This window comes from Triturus cristatus, chromosome 11 (assembly GCF_964204655.1).
Source record: "Triturus cristatus chromosome 11, aTriCri1.1, whole genome shotgun sequence".
Classification (NCBI taxonomy): domain Eukaryota; kingdom Metazoa; phylum Chordata; class Amphibia; order Caudata; family Salamandridae; genus Triturus; species Triturus cristatus.
In genome coordinates, this window is record NC_140594.1 from 225,725,765 (window position 1) to 225,738,874 (window position 13,110).

The 13,110-nt window shown below is 50.4% G+C and overlaps 1 protein-coding gene across 2 annotated transcripts in view; it reads left to right on the plus strand.

Moving 5' to 3' along the window:
- Nucleotides 1-13,110, plus strand: part of ANKRD13A (ankyrin repeat domain 13A) — a 350,794-nt gene that overhangs the window by 142,613 nt on the left and 195,071 nt on the right. For both annotated transcript variants that reach the window (XM_085636228.1, XM_085636229.1), the window contains one exon: nt 2,987-3,048. In XM_085636228.1, coding sequence (XP_085492354.1) covers nt 2,987-3,048 — 62 coding nt within the window. The remainder of the gene's footprint in view (nt 1-2,986; nt 3,049-13,110) is intronic.

Here is a 13,110-nt window from a genome sequence, read left to right on the forward strand (position 1 = left end):
AGGCCACACTTAGCATTGCACTACTTTAAATAGGGTCAATAAATAATATGCAACACATAGCATGAACATTGCACTGTCAAGATAAGCATTAATTACAAGGCCGCACTTAGCATTGCTTGCGCTGAAAAACCAGGCCCTATCAACCTAGCGCCACCCACAGCACTAAATTCTGCTTCAAAATATGACAGGTGGACCCAGCGCCATCCTTGGTAGATCACTAGCGCCTCAGGATTCTAATTCCTTCCCTCACGCTAAACCTGGTGACTCACTAGCGCTTCTTACTCTGGTCGCTTGCCATAGCGCATTACATGAGGCCCCACAACCAGGGCGGAGGAATACAACAGATTGAAACGGGCGCTTTGAGGGGGGTTGGGGCCAAAGGTCCTGCACCAGGCAGGGGCGTGGACCAGTTTACTCCTTCCTCGGGTGTCGGGTAGGCACCCCCGGCTTACGTAGCACTACCCCGGGGGAGGGGCGAGTCCTGGGCCTCACTTCGGCCTTCCGCCCGCCTCCCCCAGGGGTTACCTGATACTTGGACCCTCGCGGGTCTGAACGCGCTCACTTTGGCTCCCTCCCGGCGATATCCGGGTCGAAGGGGAAGGCGCGGGGCTCCCGGACGGGCCAGACGTGGCCGGGGAGCTCCGCTGGATTTCAGGCTCTCCTCACAGGTGCCGAGGCCCGCGCCCGCCCACGACACTCCGGCGGGGGCGCGGCCCAACCAACCAATGGAACTACGGCGGGGGCGGCGTTTGGCAGCCCGCCCCTGTCAGGTGATACGAGTGATCAGCTTCGCCCTGGCGCGGCCCGCAGGAAGCCTCGGCGACGCCTCTCTCACTCAGAGGGCCGCGCCTCCAGTCACTGGGTCAGCGATTCTCCTCAGGAAAGCCTCGATCTACAACGCAGGAACAAACCATCTACGCAGCCAGCACCCCTGGGTCTGTGGCGCTGAACACTCTCCCACCTCAATACAGCAGACAGTCTCAAGGTTTGGGCGTTCAAGGGTTACGGGGAATCACCGTGGCAGGGGGCAATGGAATGCTGAAGGGAGCTCCTTATCTTGGTGTCCCACAGGGGTCCTGACTAGGCGATTTGCCCTACTTGTCTACTCGTTCCCCGAGGACAGAGGTTACCAGCCGGGTCAGGTCACCAGATAGAGGGCGGTGTCAACCAGGGGGGGGTAATAGCTGTCCCAAAGGACAGTCAATCACTCCTTTTTGTGCGCCCACCTCCCCACGCAAGTGCCTGCCTCCTAACCTCACACCACCTCTCTAAAATGGCCGCCGCCCCTCACCCCTATATATAGCCTGGGCCCTGACTAGCCAGAGGGACCCAGAAGGTTCTGGAATCCCCCCTGTCAGCCTATGGCCCAGGTTCAGAGGTGACAGTTAGGGCCACCATTTTGTAGGGGAGATGTCATTCACCCTCCATTTTATAGGAGCACCTTGCGCCTCATCCCCAATTAGTGAAGATGGGCACCCAGGGCCTCTACGTTACCACCAGATAAAAAAATATAGTGGACAGGAAAAAGAAATGAGGAAAGGAAGGGACAAAAAGAAAGGAATAGAGGAGGGAACCACCGAAGGGCTGACAGGTCTAACAACCTCTGTACAAAGTATTCAAAGGTGAAGCATCAGTGCTTACCAAGAAATAATTGGTTCAGTTGTGGAGTGTCCCAATCACTGGGTTGTTGTGAGAATTTATGGCTGTTTTAGAGTTTGGCAGATGGGCACTCAGTCACAATTATGAAGGATATCTGTTTGCCATATAGTAAGAGCATTATATCCTATGGCACCTGTAATAATGCTGATGGGATATCCATCAAGTTTGTGACAGAGTACCCCTCCACCAAACTCTAAATCAGGCCTTCAATCTTAGACCTTGTACTCTTTTTCCCTCAAGGTGCCAAGTGGGTTTCTAGCACATGGGTAAAGTGAGAGATTGCTTCTCATGGTAGTTAGTCCTAAATACTTCCTGGCGGCTCAGTTTTGACATAGCTGCGCTCCATGTTTGTCTCTGCATGATGGAGGTCCTGTTCACCCTGCTTGTGGGGAACCTGCGTTGTATTTTCTCTTTCCTCACCAGTCAGGAGCATCTGATTTGCAACAAACCAAGCCTTCTCCCTCCAGTAATATAGCTGCAGTGGTACTCTTCAAAAGGGTCTCTTTAACTCTTTACCGCCCTCTCTCCCAGGTGCTCTACTATTCACACATTTTTTTTTCTCTCTCTACCTACATGCAGACTTATAGGTCGCTACACAGACATTTGCTCTTTATTGTCACCGCCAAATTCTTAAATTACCATATCTTGAAGGCCCCCTTATACCAAAAAGAGTAGTCCCGATTTTGCTGCTACAGCTGTGCCTTAGGTCCGAAGTAAAGTGCAACTCTGGAGGTAATTGCATTCTTAGCAAAACCAAAAATATACCCACGCTGTTTTATCTTATTCTTTTGTTTGGAATGCCGGTCGAGTCTCACCAACGATTCACTTCTCTTTCTTGAGGGTTTTACCAAAGCTGGAAAAAAACCTGTGCTCCTTCTGCACACTCACTTCTTTCTCATGGGTCCGATTAATGCTAATAATCTTGTTAGGTTCAGTAACTAGGAGGCGAGATTTCTCCTTGTTCATCAGAGCTTCCCTTCAGTGTCCCTACCAAAATTCGAAAAGCTGTCTCATATCCATTTTCTGACATGGCCAAGTTATTTTTTTCTTTTATTCTTGTCGTTTGGTGTACACAGCTGATCAGATTCCAGCAAGTTCATGTTTTTGTGAAGCTTGTGTTTCCCTACCACAGCTCAGCTATTTTGTCTGCTCTAGAGCTAACAGACCAGTGCCTTGCATTGCAACATTATGCTGCTTTCTTAATTCATTTGTTATATGTGAAATTCTCATATAATATCATTATTGTTGGAGACAGTGAAACAATCATCAGAATCCAGGCTTTATCCCCAGCATACTAGAAGTGAAATGTCTTTCTATCATCTTTCAGCTGACCGTAACGTTTTAGAATCCTTGCTGGGAACTGTGGAACATCAGTTTGGAGCCCAGGTGGTGAGTGAAAACGCAATATGTTATTGCTTTTAACATTTTACATGCTGTATTTATAAGGGAAGAAATATTGCGTTTGTCAGTGATGGTTTTATTTAGACTGGTGGGTAAGAAATGTTTTGCTCTTTAGCCTAACGGTCGAAATTTATTAACTTTTTATTTATTTGTATGTGTATTCATAAAGCACCATTCTGACACACACAAGCAGTTTTGCTTTACTGTATTACAGCTGTTAATATGCAGTAACAGTTATTGGAGAATAAACTGATCAAAGTGAGTTCAGCATGGGGGTGACGTGGGAAAGAGAGACTGTACAGACACAGGTTGGAGAAGAAAGAGGGAGTTTTTAAGATCTTTGTGGGTGAAAAAGAGAGACCGACACAACAGACCTCTTCAGCAATGCATCCCATTTATGGAAGTCATGAGGAAGAATGCCTGATTTATTTTGTTTGGCTCATTATAATACGGTCCAAACAGATCCACTGTTTCTTGGCTGTGCTCTAACCTCTGCTGATTTAATACTGTTCATGCTGGTAGGCTGGTTAAAGGGGGCTCTTATGCTTCACAGATGATCAGTTTGGCTTTTCACTGTCTTTGAAACATACCATCATTTCCCCTCCCTTGAAAAAAACATCTGCTGATCTAAATATACTGGTTATTGGACCATAACTAACCTTCAGTTTCCCAACAAGATGATGGAAGGGGATGGGGGCAAGACAACATCAATAGTACATGAGACAAGACCATATTTTTGGATTCCTTGCAGCTAGAGGTAATGTAAACCTCCTGGCTAACATGAGGAAAATACCACAGTTTGTGATTGATTAAGGGCAGCAAGCGCGCCTTTTTTCCTTCGCCTTTAACACTGTCAACCATAACACTGTACTGTAAAAGATCAAACACTGAGTGGGCATTTGCAGCACGGAACTGCACTGCAACCACAGCCAAAACATCCACCTGCGGTAATCTGGCTCAATTGCATGCCACATATTTTGTGGCATTCCTCATGTCTTCTTTTGAGCATCTATGAATGGCCTGTGGCATAGCGATGATGTGACATACAAAACCATTCCCTCTTGTGTGACAGCTCACCAGACTCAACAACGTTACTTCATACTTGGACCATGCGTTCCACTTTTTGAGTTGGAAGTTTTCAATATAGGATCTTCACTTATGGTCAATTGAATAATTCCCAACTTTGTGTGTTGACCCCGGAATACCTTTCTACATAGTTTTTCTTTCATGGAAATAACATCACAAAATGTCTTAATTCGTGTGTTTATGTATAGTTATATATATATATTGGAAGTTTATTAGAGGTGCCATTTTTCTACTGAATGCTCAGATCGTCTATTTACAACTGAATTGCAGAGTCTGACATGCAAAAACATTCAAACATAGTGTACATGAAGATAAAAATGGAGCTTGGGTAGGCTTTTCTTAGGAATAGAGCAGAAAATTACATATCCCTTTTAGAACCTGGAAGCCTTCTTTTATCACAATGTATTGTATTGTCAGTTGCCTCTCAGAGGCAGATAATTTTTCTGTTTTTTTAGAGAAAGATCACTGAACACCTGTGAGGATTAACACCTCTGAAAATCTTAATTTTGCTTGTCAGGAAATCATTTCTCTCTTTCGCTCAACGTTTATAATATCATCTGTCGAGGGAATTGTTTTTTTTCTCCTAGCTCGGACTGTTATTTTTAGTCAGAATGCAATCGCTTTTCTCCAAGTGCCATTCATTTGAAAGATGGTGTGTGTTGTTGCTTCCCTGCCTCTCACTCAGTCAAAGACTGTGGCATTTATTTGAAAAAAAGTCTAAGAGAACACTCAAGGAGGGAGGGCATCAGGCTCAGGAACATGATGTAGGACTTAAGGGCAGAGAAGAGAAGAAAAAGAAGAAAAGGCTAGAAACATCATCCTCCCGGCTTGCCGCTTTAAGGGCCTTATTTAGATTTTGGCAGATAGGTTCTCCATCACAGACAGGATTGATATCCCGTCCACCTTGTTACAGTTGTAATGGGATATAATGCACTTGTAATAAGATGAACGGAGACAAGTCTTATTTGTGATGGAGTTACCAGGCTCCCACACTTTGAGTCAAGCCCTTAGTTTGACACCTTCTGAAAAATATTCCTACACAGGGATATCTAAAGAAAAGAGAACAAGTGGCATCAACACCACTCTTAATCTCATAGAACATCAATGCTGAACAAATAGTTCAACTACAACTCTACCTCAACACAGGAAACGTTCTGAGTCTACAGCATTGGAACATTTAAGATCGATGGTGGGAAGAACACCTTACCGATGACTGCATAACCTCATGGTAATTTGTCGACCCACTTGCGGCAAACAGCCAGAGGGCCCAGATCACTATGGACACAGTTACTGTCCGAAACCTAGCTCGACGTCAGCACATTCTTCGTTGATGTCAGTTTCAGATGTTCTCATCACCACCTCCGGTAACGTCAAATGTCTGATTATTGTCTCCATCCGTTCAATCTGGGCATTCCTTTTCAACATGCTTTTCGAAGGCTTTTGCCTGTTCAGACACTCATAGCCTTTTCCAAATGAAAGGTGAGGAGAAAAGATAGCTATCCCTCCGTTTGGCTGCTCTAGATTGGTTCCTATACCAGATCCTGCTCCACTCTTATATCATCTGCTGAGACTGATCATATTGTTTGAGGATCCAGTCCAGAACCTCTAACACCTCTGAATGTTTCACCACCAAGAAAAGTCTCCAAAGCGACATTCATGTCTCCACTGAGAAAATAGAACCACATTGCGTTCTTCATATACTCCAATATCTCACTACCTGATTCTCCATCCAGAGTCTCTCTAGTGGATGATGTTTTAACAATCCCGTGCCAGAGGAGCACCAAGGCTTGACATCCTAGCCAGCAATATCCATTTTACTGGAGACCCTGCAGCCAACCAAGGCAGCACCCACACCTATTCTACCTCTCCCCCCGGGTCTGCTTGACTTTCCAGAAGAGAAATTTACAACAACAATGTCAGTTAAGCTGGTGACACTTCACCTTTTAAAGAAATTCAAACCATTCCAGTAAAACCCAGAATGCCTTAGGGCTGATGCTAAAGCGAATTTAGTCATAGTTACCGCAGTCAGGCCTTTGCACCAGAGTCAGCTGCCCCACCTAAAAGAAAGAGAGAGAGCAAGAGGTTGTATGCGACAGAATGGAAAATGTGTCACACAGCTGCTACACACTTAAGGAATGCTAGTGCTATAGCTCTCCTGGGCACGTATCATAGAGAGAGATGGGATCGCAATCAATCTTTTGTCTCAGACATGCCTAAACATTGGCAGCAAAATGTTATGGGGATGTTAAAGGAAGGATCTCTGGTCTCCAACCAGGTAATCAGAGCAGCAGTAGACTCAGCTGAGCTTGCTGCTGCCAGCTACTTCCATGGAATTTTCTAGAGGAGAACTTCATGGCTACGCCAGTCATCCTTAAAGCCTCATGTACAGATGAAAATAATGAAGTACTCTTTTTTTTCTGGTTCAACATCTTCGGACAACATTCTGAAGAAGAGATGTTTCGAATTAATTGGAAACCCAAAAGGCAATTAAACTGGAAGAACAAAAGAAGTTGTTTAGACAACAGTATAGGCCCTAAGAGAGACAGTTCATTTAATTAGAGGGTTCAATCTCTGAGATAGTGATATCAGCCTGAACAACACCAGCCACCATATCAAAAGCAGCAATTTCATAAACGGTATCAGAAATAAAAGATCACTCCCACGAAGACCACACAGTCGGGAAGAAGAAATTCCACTAGAAATAAATAATGGCCTAACACCGCCCCCCTACAGTTACCCATTCTTGAAGGCCAAGACATGGCATCTAACCTGGAAGAACATCCATTACAGTTATCAACTCTTGTAGGGGTACCATGGCATCTTACCTGGAAGATTGTAAATTATTTACCATGGACATATGAGTTCACTCAGCAAGGATACCTTTTTAAATTCAGGGCCGTTCCACTGTCCTTACCAAAACAGTAGCTGTTTCTACTGAAGGATGAAACTTGTCTTTTGTGAAAGCGAGCAATAGAAATAGTTCCATTAGACCAGCAGATGGAGCGAGTTTACTTCGGGTATTTTTTCTAGTCCTAAAGAAAAGCCAAAACACTATTGACCCATATTAGATCTGTGTTTTGTCAGCAAGTTTATCGCCGAAGAGAAATTAAGGATGCTGGCTTTTCATAAACTTGCATAAGGAAAAATGATTGGCTATACGCCATCGACCTTCACTACACTTTCACACTCCCATATCACATCATCATAAGAAATTTCTAAGATTTCTAGTGGGAGACGAGCTGTGTCAATGCACCATGCTACTTATTGCTACCTTTTGGCCCAAAGTAGGACCCACAAACCTTTTCAAAGTGCATGGCAGTAGTTGAACATTATCTAAGGAAGACGATGATTTTTTTTTTATTAAATTTTTTTTATTAGGGTTTTGCATGCATTTTGTTACATTGTACTTTCACAGGTAAAAGCGCCAATCAGTTTATTACATCATCATGAACCTTTGCGTGATCGATAGTGGGTGGGTGCTGTAGTCCATTAGTTGCCGAGGTCTCCTGTCATGACCGGTAAGACGTGTCACCCACTAGTGTGCTCTGCCCGGTCCCCGCCTATATCGGCACAGTAATGTCTACAGCTTCCGTCTCTATCAGGGTCAGCTCTGCCTCCCCAACTTTGTCTATGCAGCGTTCCCTACTTTCCCAGATGTACTGTCAGGTCATGTAGCTAGGACCACGGCGTGTGAGCTGCCAACTGGGGCAACTGCCGCCTACGGGGCGGCTTGGAAAGGGCCCTAGGGAGGGGGGGGAACCCCCAAACTGGGAAAAAGAAGGGGGGGGGGGGAGGAAGGGCGTAGGAAGTGAAGTATGAGAGGGGGGGAAGGGTGCGGGACTGGCGAATGAGAAGTTCTCGTGGCAGATTGTGTATGAATCGATGGCGAGTGTTTGCGGTGTGTCCTGGGGCTCACCTGAGGGAGGGGGGGGATCAGGTCTGTCAATTGTCGCTTGTCGCGGCGCAGGGGGCTGGGTCCGTACTCGCTCACGCGTCTAGATGTGCTACCTGCCTACTGGGCCGTCCGCGTCCTCCACCGGTTCGGTGCGGCCAGGGGAAGCAGGAGAGGCGTGAGGGGTGGGCTGTGTCGCGTCCGGGACCTCCCACAACGCGTATTTTTGCTTAAAAAGGATGAGGAGTTGTGCCCATTCCGTAGATATCGGGTGTTTACGGGCGCCCTTCGCCTCCTCCTCCCTCAACAGCTCCTCCTCTGCTGCTCCCCACTTGAGCACTGCTCCCGCCCATGCCAGTCTAGACGGCCCCTCCCGGGCCCTCCAATGCATCGCAATGTTCCTCTTCGCGAGGAGCATGGCCAAGGACATAAACTTCCATTGTACCTTCGCGGTTTTCTTCTTCGGGGATATCCCGAGCGCACATTCCTCCCATGTGGTGGCTGTTGGGATTTCGGTCATAGCTCGAACGGTTTGGTACACTTCTCCCCAGAAAAGTTGTATGGATGGACAGGCCCAGAACATATGCTTGAAATCGGCGTCTACCAGTTGGCAGCGGGGGCATTCAAATCGTGTATCAGGGTAAAACCGGCGGAGTTTGTCCGGAGTAAGATAGGCCCGGTGGAGGATATTGAATTGAATATTTTTGAATCGCGCGTTCCTGGACACATTTTTGGGGGACTCCAGGGCTTTACGCCACTCCGCATCGTTGAATACTCGGCCTGCATCGTCTTCCCACGTTTCCCGGAGTTTGTCCAGGGAGACGTCCGCCAGCTCCCGGATCGCTTTATAATGCCAGGTGATTAGGTGACTGCCTGCTCCCATACGCAGCACTGTGTGTAACACCGGATGCGTCGGGGGTTCCCCATTGTGTGGGTTCCAGAAGCGGCCACTACTTTCCAGTATTTGCCTGTGCCTCAGGAATTGTCCGTGGGGGAGGTCATACCACTCCACCAGCTGTGCGTATGTCCTCAACTGCCCCTCTTGGAACAACGCCTCCATCTCTGTGACGCCGTGGTCCGTCCACACTTGGAGGGCTCTCGCGGTATAGTACCCATTCCGCTGGGGGAAACCCACCAGGGGGAGTAGGGGGGAATATATTGGCCGGCCCTTTGACATGCGGTGTATCTGCATCATGCATCGGCGGGCTATGGCGACCTGAAGCGGATGCGTGCGCACTGGTTTAGAACCCGGCAAGAGCATTCGCCGGATCACGGGCAGAGGCAGTCTGCCTTCTCCCGTGATCGTCTCCTCCACGTGCCGTTCCGCCGTCCACTGGGACAGCCACTGGAGTTGTACCGCGAGAAAGTATGATTCGAAGGACGGTGCTCCCAGGCCTCCGGCCGTCGTGGGTAGGTACAGTGTGCGCAACGCTACTCTGTGCCAGCCGCCTCCCCATATCAAGGCTGCTAACAGCGTGTCTAGTTCCCGAAAGAACGCACGTGGTGGGATTATAGGAAGGTTTGCGAAGTAGTAGAGCATTCGCGGTACCATAATCATCTTTGCAATTGCGACGCGCCCTATAGGTGCTAATGGCAGCGTCTTCCAGAACCCCACTGCTGAGCGCAGGCTAGTCAGCGCCTTTTGGTGGTTTCCCTCGAAGAGGTCTCTGGGGGAGTGGTATAGGCGCACCCCCAAATATCTGGGGGGCGTCCCCTCCCATTTCAACGTCTGAGCGCCTAGCGTTATCGTCAGAGGTCCTACATGAGTACCCAAAGGGAAGATGGATGATTTTTCCCAGCTAACCCTGAGACCCAAGGTGTCCCCGTACTCCTGCAGTGTCGTCCAAATTGACGTGAGGTCAGCCGATAGGTCACGGACGTAGATCAGGAGATCGTCCGCATATAACGACACACAATGAGTGACGCCCCCTATGGGAATCCCCCATGCCTCCCCCTCCCGTCGCAACCTTATGGCCAGGGGCTCCATCGCCAGGGCGAAGAGGAGGGGAGAGAGGGGGCATCCCTGCCTGGTCCCGCTGGTCACCGAGAATGGAGCCGATACAAGTTTGCCGAGTCTCACTCGGGAGGTGAGGCCCCCGTACAGCAGCTGGGTGTAGGCCAGCAGCGCGGGCCCGACACCTACATGACGCAAGACCTCGAATAGGTAAGGCCACAGCAGGGTATCAAACGCCTTCTCCAGGTCCAGGTCCAGGACCAGGCACGCAGCCCGGGGATATCGTTCTTTCGTCTGATCCTGGACGTGAAAGAGGCGGCGTAAATTATGTGAGGTGTTACGTCGGGGAACAAACCCGCACTGGTCTGGATGCACCAGTGTTGGGAGGATCCGGCTGTATCGTTCCGCCAAGATTCTCCCTAGGATCTTGCAGTCCGTGTTCAGGAGTGTTATCGGTCGATAGGACGCCGGGAGCACGGGGTCCCTGTGAGGCTTCAGGAAGGTCACCAGAATCGACGTCCGCATCGAGTCTGGGAGCATTTTACGGGTTACCGCCTCTTCGTATATGGAGACCAGTCGCGGCGCCAACAGCGTCGCGAACGCGTGGTAGAACTCGATCGGAAATCCGTCTGTACCCGGCGCCTTTCCGCGGGCTAGGGCCTTAATCGCTTGTTTCACATCGACCGGTTTAATCTGTTTGTCTAGTTCCTTTCCGATTGCGGGGGGAATCTTGGGTAGTAGCGACCCGCCTAGGAAGCCGGCGAGGTCTCTCGAAGGTCCGACCCGTGGGGACCGGTATAAGGTCGCGTAGTACCCGTGGAAGATGCGTAGGATATCCGCCTGCGAGGATTTGAGCTGCCCGTCTGGGGTCATTAGTTCTGTGATAGGGTGTGGCGCTGTATCTTGTTTGGCCAACCAAGCCAGGAGAGACCCCGCCCTATTCCCCTCTCTGTGTGTCCTTACCGCGTACTCGCGAAAATTGTATTTCCGTAGGTCTCGTAACGTTTCCGCGTGGGAGGATTTGGCCGCCGATAGTTGCGCCGCTGTAGCGTCTCCCTGATCCACCCTCTTCGAGAGCTCCATGAGCTGGGACTCTGCCCTCTGCAAGGCCTTGTCCAGCACTCTCCTGACCCCAACTACTTGCTGGATGCAGTGGCCTCTGGCGCTCACCTTAAATGCATCCCACTCCACCGAACGTGTGGAAGCCGTGTTGTCATTCCGTCGGAAGTGGCCCTGCATGTACTCCTCGAGGGTTTGACGGAATACCGGGTCTGTGAGGCATTCCCGGGGCATCCTCCATGTTGGAATCGGGGGGTGAGGCGGCTTCCATCGGAGGACCGCGGTGTGCGCATCGTGGTCTGACACTATTCTGCCCAGATAGTTCGAGTCCTGTACCATGGGTACAAGCGACGTTGAGCATAGGAACCTATCTAAACGGACCCTCAGATCGTGTGGGATCGAATGGAAGGAGTAGAGTTTCGTAGTGGGGTGGCGAGTCCTCCAGATGTCTGCTAACCCCCATCTGGCTGCCCATCTGCGGAGGTCTGCGGCTTGCTTGTGTGCGGAGGAGTGGGCCTGCGGGGGGTGTGAGCGGTCTAGGTGTGGATCCAGAGTGCAATTGTAATCACCTCCCAGGAGCCATGGGACCGACGTGTGTTGTGCTAATGTGTGTGTGAGTTTGCCCCAGAAGCCCTCCTGTTCTGTGTTAGGGGCATATATACTCCCTATCAGTAGTTGTTGACCCTCTAACAGTCCCGTCCGTATCGCATACCGGCCCTCCCTGTCTACGAGTCTGCCTTGCTCTTTGAATGGCACCCCCGGCCTAATCCATACTAGCGCGCCTCTGGCGAATGCGGAGTAGGTCGTGGCACATATTATGCCTCGCCACTTTCTCCGTAGCCGGTCCACTTCCCCCGCCGTCATAAATAGAGTATCGCTTGCGGGTGGTGTGCATGCCCCGGACATTTAGCGTCAGGAATTGTATGTCTGTGTTAGGAGAGGCGTGAGATATGTTGTGGGAAGTCATGTGTATGCGTCCTCGTTGTATTGTGGACCCCACGGCCGTCGCCCGCCACCTACCGTCCATCTGTGTACTGCCTCGTCTGTGAAGATCGCCTTGCCCGCTTCGGGAATGGTGGGGAAGGAGTATGTAGGGTGGGGGGGGGGGTGAACTGTAACAACGGTGGGGAACAGTCCCAATACTGGGGGCGCATCGCGCGAGGCGATGTGCCCAAACTGGTTATCATGGTGAAACTTTAGTTCGTAACTGTGGGGGTGGTGGTTCTGGTGGCTGCCGACTCTCGCTCTGGCGGCTGCCCGTACATTGTTAATGCCTATAAGTGTCCTGCCCCGTGTCGGGCTCTTTGGCTATTCTGTGTCGTTCGATTCGTAGGGTCGTGCGTGTCCGTCTCCCTTCTGATCCGATCGGTGGACATCTTGTTAGATGTGAGTGTCCGCGGTCTGGGGGGTCACCACAGGGGGTGTCACCGAGCCTTCCCGCGACCCCGGTGTGGCACTCCTTTCGTCGTCCGAACTGAAGATGTGGGGGCCATGCTCTGAATCTGTTTCCCTGTCCTGGGGGCTCAGAGTGGCCACCGCCTGGAGAGCCTGCCGACGCTCCGCCATGATCTGTGCGAGGTCCGGGGAGCTGGTGGTGGTAGTGCCGGTCCGTGCACCAATCTGCGTGGAGGAGGCCCCTCGGTGTCGACGACCCGAGCGCCCGGGAGTCCTCTTCGGTCGCGGGCTGGGGCTGTCCCCGGGGTGCCGTGCATGCTGTTCCGCCCATGTCGCCGCTTCTCCTGGGTCCGTGAGGAAGTGCGTCTCACCTCCATGAATGATCTTGAGGCGGGCCGGGAAAAGGAGCGCGTATTGTATGTTTCTCAGGCGCAGTGTGCGTTTCACCGCCAGGAAGGTGGCTCGCCGCTGCTGGACCGCCCGGGAGTAGTCCGGGAACAACATGACCTGTTTGTCCTCTATCTGCAGCTGCCCCCGTTGTCTGGCTGCTCGTAGGATAGTGTCTCGGTCCCGATAATGGAGGAGCTTGAGTAAGAACGGGCGAGGAGGCCTGCCCGGTTGCGGTCTGCGTGCCGGTACCCTGTGGGCCCTCTCCACAGAAAAG